Below are 6,585 nucleotides of genomic sequence, written 5' to 3' on the forward strand. Positions count from 1 at the left end.
GATGGTCTCGATCTCCTGACCTCGTGATCCACCCGCCTCGGCCTCCCAAAGTGCTGGGATTACAGGCTTGAGCCACCGCGCCCGGCATGAATTTTTTAATAAACTGACAGGTAGAAGTAAAGTTTGCAGAAACACTGATCAATTTATTTATTCACTCATCCAGCAAATACATATATATTTTAAAATAGAGTCTCATTCTGTCACCCATGCTGGAGTGCAGTGGGACAGTCTCAGCTCACTGCAACCTCTGCCTCCTGGGTTCAGGTGATTCTCTTGCCTCAGCCTCCCAAGTAACTGGGACTACAGGTGCCCACCACCACACCCAGCTATCATCTAGCAAATATTTATTTAGCATTTGTATGCCTGGCACTATTCTAGCTGTTCTAGGCACTGGGGGTACACCAAAACAATTATGTTTCTGGTGGAACCTGTATTCAGGTTTGCAGAAACAGGTAAAAATACGTGCGAATGTGTAACATGTCAGGGAATGTTCAAAGCCTAGAGAGACAAGAAGTTGGGGCAAGTAGAGAGAGGGAGATGATGCATCTGCAGCGGGTCTTGTTGCTTTTTAATTTTATTTTATTTATTTTTCGTGGTTTTTTTTTGAATGTGATGTTTGAACAGGGTGAGTGAGTGAAGTGAGGGAGTGGAATCATAGAGGTATTTTGCAGACAAGTGTTATAGGCTGGCACACGCCTGTAATCCCAGCACTTTGGGAGGCTGAGGCAGGTGGATCCCCTCAGGTCAGGAGTTCGAGACCAGCCTGGCCAACATGGTGAAACCCCATCTCTACTAAAAATACAAAAATTAGCCAGACGTGATGGCACACACCTATAGTTCCAGCTATTCGGGAAGCTGAGACAGGAGAATCGCCTGAACCCAGGAGGCAGAGGTTACAGGGAGCCGAGATCGCGCCACTGCACTCCAGCCTGGGTGGCAAAGCCAGATTCTGCCTCAAAAAAAAAAAAAGTTCTAGGCTGAGAACCTTAGAAACTGGCTAAGGCCCAGGCAGGGGGAGAGTGGCCATGGTGGAGGTGGCTTACCCAGTGTGTGAGGCGGATTGGTGGAGAGGGCGCAAAAGGGGGGGGATGTGGGAGATAAGGGGAGGAGGGAGAAAGGATAGGCCATGTAGAGCCTAAATGCCATGGGAACCCCCAGAGAGCTGTTTTGAAAGGCTCACTGTGGCGGATGAGTGGCCCACAGGGCATGAGAGGATGAGTAGCCAGGGCCCACAGGAGGCTGCAGAGAGTCTTTGTCAGGTAAGAGCATGACGATGGCTCAGACCAAATCACCCAAAGGAGACAGAGAAAGAAATGATCCTGATTTTGTGAGAACTCAAGAGCCTAGGTAAGCAATTTGTTTCTTAAAATCTGGTGCTCTTCTCATCCAATTTTTGAAAACAGGGAAAGTTGCAACATTATCAGTTTAATAAAAGAAAGGGAAGATGTGAGCTCTTTCATCGTTAAGTGCATTGATGTATAAAACTAGTGGATTTCAAAACTTCTGGTTCCAGATACTGTGGTTGCATTGAAAATACATTTTAAAGTATAAACCCTTCTTGAAATTCTATATAGTTTTAGTGTTGTTCACTAAACCTGGCTTTAGTGTAACCAGCATAAGGATGTTGTGGCCAGCCGGCCTGTCTATATGATACTGCATTGCTGTCTGAGACCAGCAAAAGACGCAATGATATTCACACTAATTCCAAAGAATACTAGGAAGTAGTAGTATGAAAAAATAGGAAAGATAATGCACAAAGCTCAATTCCCACTAGATCCTGTGGAAATGATTAAAACAAACAGTTATATACTGCCACCTGGAGGTAGGGTTTGGCACTTGAAGAAAGTTTTAAAAAATAAAACTAAGGCTCCTACTGAGTTGAAGTGAACGTAGTTGATAACGTTCCATTGAGCATTCTGTGGTGTTAGGGTATATACTGTAAACCTTATTGAATTTAGTATTTAGAGTTTTGGTGGCTGTTTTCTGAATGAAAAAGTAGTATAACTGATTTCTTCTTACTTGTAAATTTATTTGTATGAAACATTTCTAAAGTATAGCACTAAAGCCACATTCAGTCGTGCCCTTGACACGTCGCATGTGGTGGGAGTTGCATTAAATTAAGGTGTTTAAGAGGATCCAAGCCGTCCTGTCCACGTTCCTACCCCCCCCACTCCTTAGCCTTCTATTATAGCAAACGCTTTCCAGGCTCCTGAGTCATAAGTATTATGCTGACCTCTCAAATGCCCCAAGCAAATAAAGAGAAGAAACTGGCCACTCTTTTCTACCTGCCCGAATAAAATCGTTTCTGGACAAATGGCTGTGTCGTCAGAGATGCGGGCAAGTTTAAATAATCATCAAGACTTCTCTTTAGTGCTAACGGCCACAGTTTTTGTTCTTGACCTTGGCTCAAAATTGGTTTTCATTTCAAGATAGACTAATAATTTAAAAAATCTATATGAGCATTTGACACATCTATTTGTTTGTGAGTTTTTATTATAAATTTTAGATTTGAACCTTTGACTGACCTAGGAGGGTAGGTTCCCTTTGCTTTCATACCCTGTGTTCCGGTGAGGGCTGATCTGGGAGGCATTGTAGTATAGTGGAAAGAGTGCAGCTCTGGAGCCAGTGAGCCCTGGGTTCATAATCCCAGCTGTGTGTGAACGGGTCTTCTGAACTTAGGAAAGTACATTCTCTTTAGGCTCTTGCCTTTATTTGTAAAATGGAGATCACGCTTGTCTCTTGGAGTTAGTGTGAGAGGCATGACATATGGTCAGAACTCCGTAAGTTATTGTCTTGATGATAGATCTTGACATTTGAAAATGAAATATCGATTAATTGAAACAACGTTTCTGATGTGTGAACTTTGCATCGTTCTTGACTATGCATAAAGCTCTTTTTCCAGCCTTTTTTGTTTAAAAAAATTTTTAATAATGTTAACTCTTACTTTAGATTCAAGGGGCACATGTGCAGGTTTGTTACCTGAGTATATTCCATGATGCTGAGGTTTGGGGTACTATTGATCCTGTCACCTAGGTAGTAAGCCTAGTGCCCAGCAGTTAGTTCCACAACCCTTCTCCTCCTCTCTCCTTCCCCCTCTGGTAGTCCCCAGTATCTATTGTTGCCATTTTTATGTCCATGAGTACTCGTTGTTTAGCCCCTAGTTGTAAGTGAGAAGGTATTTGGTTTTCTGTTCCTGTGTTAATTCACGTAGGAGAACGGCTTCCAGCTGCTTCCGTGTTGCTGCAAAGGACATGATTTCGTTCTTTTCCATGGCTACATAGTATTCCGTGGTATACGTGTACCACGTTTTCTTTATCCAGTCCACCCTGGGTGGGCATATAGATTGATTCCACATCTTTGCTATTGTGAATAGTGCTGCCATGAACATACAAGTGCATGTGTCTTTTTGGTAGAACGATTTATTTTCATCTGGATATATATCAAGTAATGGGATAGCTGAGTCAAGTGGTAGTTCTGTTTTAAGTTTTTTGAGAAATCTCAAAACTGCTTTCCACAGTGGCTGAACTAATTTACATTCCCAACAACAGTGTATAAGCGTTTCCTTCTCGGCTGGGCATGGTGGCTCACGCCTGTAATCCCTGCACTTTGGGAGGCTGAGGGGGGTGGATCATTTGAGATCAGAGTTCGAGACCAGCATGGCCAACACGGCGAAACCCTATCTCTACTAAAAATACAAAAAAAAAAAAAGCCAGATGTGGCAGCAGTTGCCTGTAATCCCAGCTACTCGGGAGGCTAAGGCAGGAGAGTTGCTTGAACCCTGGAGATAGAGGTTGCAGCGAGCCGAGATCTCGCCACTGCACTCCAGCCTGGGCAACAGAGCAACACTCCGTCTCAAAAGAAAAAAAAAAAAAAAGGAAAGAAAAGCATTTCCTTCTCTCTGTAGCCTAACCAGCATTTGTTGTTTTTTTGACTTTTTAATAATAGCCATTCTGACTGGTGTGAGATGGTGTCTCATTGTGGTTTTGGTTTACGTTTCTCTGATGATTAGCGATGTGTACATTTTTTCATGTATTTATTGGCCACATATATGTCTTGAGAAGTGCCTGTTCATGTCTGTTGCCCATTTTTTGATGAGATTATTCATTTTTTGTTGATTTTAGTTCCTTATAGATTCTGGATATTCCACCTTTGTCAGATGCATAGTTTGCAAATATTTTCTCCCATACTGTAGGTTGTCTGTGTATTGATAATTTCTTTTTCTGTGCAGAAGCTCTTTAGTTTAATTAGGTCTCACTTTTCCATTTTCTTTTTTGTTGCAATTGCTTTTGAGGACTTAGTCATAAGTGATTTCCTTTCTTGGGCTTTTAGAGGGCTGATTAATTTGTGTACTCCAGTATTCTAGCTAATTTCGATAAAGTTCAGTGGCTAAAAAAAGAATATCCTCTTTATGTAATTTGTTTTCTGTTTCAATGCTATCATTTGTCTCTACTTATTTGTACTATCATGAACTTTTTGGAAGGGAAGCATAGAGATTTATCTCATTTCCATGAATTCCGTACCAAGATCTTTATTACCTCTTCCTGGCTTTAATAAACTTTTTTCTCCCCACAGCTAGAGGCCTCCATTACTTTAGTATTATTTTTCAGGTCTGTGGAAGACATTGGGTAGGAATAGACAGAGAGTGATGTGGAGGAATTATTTAGAAACCAAACTGTGGCTATGTTTGAGGATGACAGTTGTAAGTTTTTACTTTTACTTTTTACTCTTAATGAGTTCCGTTTAATGAAAAGATTGTGAAGTGCAAATTCACATAAGTATCACTTGTGAAAAAATAGATCTATAAAATGACGATTTTTTAACGTTAGTTATAATGAAATTCTAATTAGATTTCTCTTTGTAACTTTCAGCTATACAAAGAAATTGAAATCTGTCCAAAAGTCACTCAGAGCATCCACATTGAGAAGTCAGACACAGCTGCCGATACTTACGGTAAGTTTATGTTTCTTTGTATTTTAAGGTAAAGCATTTCTTATGTAAGCATGTATTTATTTACAGTTCAGCAAAATGCCTTTGGGTCCTATCTAAAACAGACAGTATATCTGGCTCCTATGCTGTGGAGGGTAGCCACACTAGGGAAAAAAAGGGATGTTTACTCTGGGTACGATGTAGACTTTGGTGTTAAATTTCATAACTTTAGTTACTGGGGTTCTACTGTCATAAAAAGGAAGTGGGTAGGTTATTTTATATGTCAAAAGATAAAATTACAACTAGTTTAGTTATAAATCTGATTGGCTTTCATTTGTGATTCGTGCATGGGGCAGCCTCCGTTCTACAAAATAGAATGAGAGCTCCCTCTGGGCAATGGCAGAACAGTGATTTTTGTAAGGTGGAGACAAGGAAACAGAACAGTGGAAGAAGAAACCTGATTGTCTAACATTAGCTTACCTCAGGTTACTTTTTTGTAAGGGTTAAAGCAGAGGGGACACACTTATTTTGCTGATTATGGTAGACCAGAATCCCTTGTTTTCAGGAAAAACTGGTCTGTTTGGGGATCTACCTGCTTCCTGAAAGTTTTAATTTGATTATGTGGCATCCAGCATGAATGATTCCATTTTTTATTTGATCTGGCCTTTTGGGCATTCCTAATACAGGAACTCAGTTCACAACAGTGGCCTCCCATAATTTTTGTTTAACATATACTATGAGGTACCTTAGTAACGTAGGAATTATTCTGTTACACCCCTCTCCTGAAAACATAGACATTATCCTCCCTTCCCATACAAGTCATGTTAAAGGAACTTACTTTGGTTTTGTGTTGCGGGATCCCCAAGACCATCCCTAGGTTTGCTGATTCACTAGGAAGACCCGCAGAGCTCAGCATCTGGTCATACTCACAACTAGGTTTTTTTAATAGCAAAATTATACTGAAGTGGCTTCATTGTCTTGGGTGAATACCCAAGGTTCATTGTGTCACGCCAAGGGAATCGCGGATGCAGACACACAGGTGGGTTTAGGAGTAGAGGTTTAATAGACAAAAAAAGAGAAAGGAGAATAGCTGTCTCTCTTGCAGAGAGAGCGGGGTGCCCGAGTGGGTCTTCCGGCCAGCAGTGGAAGATTTTATAGCCAGGCTTGAGGAGGTGGTGTCAGATTTACATAGGGCCCACAGATTGGTTGGACCAGGTGTGACGTCTACACAGCAAGCAGGGAAGCTGGCTGCCCCGTCCTAACTTTATTATGCAAATGGCGTCTTTGCCCGGCGGGGGCCATGTTCACTGCTCCTTACTGTACAGGTGGCTGGCAAAGAGAAGAGAATGGAGCCGCCGTTTTGAACATGCTTAGTTCCAGCTCGCCTTTTCCTATTGGCACAACTGCCAGCATTCACCGGTGTAAGCTTCCAGCTTGCTTGTCTGTGTGTGCGGCTCGATTTTACAGGCCGCTTTTTGTTAGAAAAGAAAATTATTTGGGGGCTGCTTTTCATTAAAAGGAAAATCTTACTGAGGACTTTCTTCCCTTCACTCTCTGCCTAAATCATTTCATCTTAACTCCTATATCAATACAAAGCAAAATCACCAAAGGGAAAAGACGCGTGGAGCAAAGTCTAGGGGGAACCAGGTGTGACGTCAG

General features: G+C 41.6%; 1 protein-coding gene across 2 annotated transcripts in view; it reads left to right on the forward strand.

The window, feature by feature from the left end:
• Positions 1–6,585, forward strand: part of TIAM1 (T-cell lymphoma invasion and metastasis 1) — a 364,694-nt gene that overhangs the window by 279,916 nt on the left and 78,193 nt on the right. For both annotated transcript variants that reach the window (XM_011989052.1, XM_011989053.1), the window contains exon 13: positions 4,869–4,950. In XM_011989052.1, coding sequence (XP_011844442.1) covers positions 4,869–4,950 — 82 coding nt within the window. The remainder of the gene's footprint in view (positions 1–4,868; positions 4,951–6,585) is intronic.

Source organism: Mandrillus leucophaeus, unplaced genomic scaffold (assembly GCF_000951045.1).
Source record: "Mandrillus leucophaeus isolate KB7577 unplaced genomic scaffold, Mleu.le_1.0 Scaffold345, whole genome shotgun sequence".
In the NCBI taxonomy this organism is placed as follows: domain Eukaryota; kingdom Metazoa; phylum Chordata; class Mammalia; order Primates; family Cercopithecidae; genus Mandrillus; species Mandrillus leucophaeus.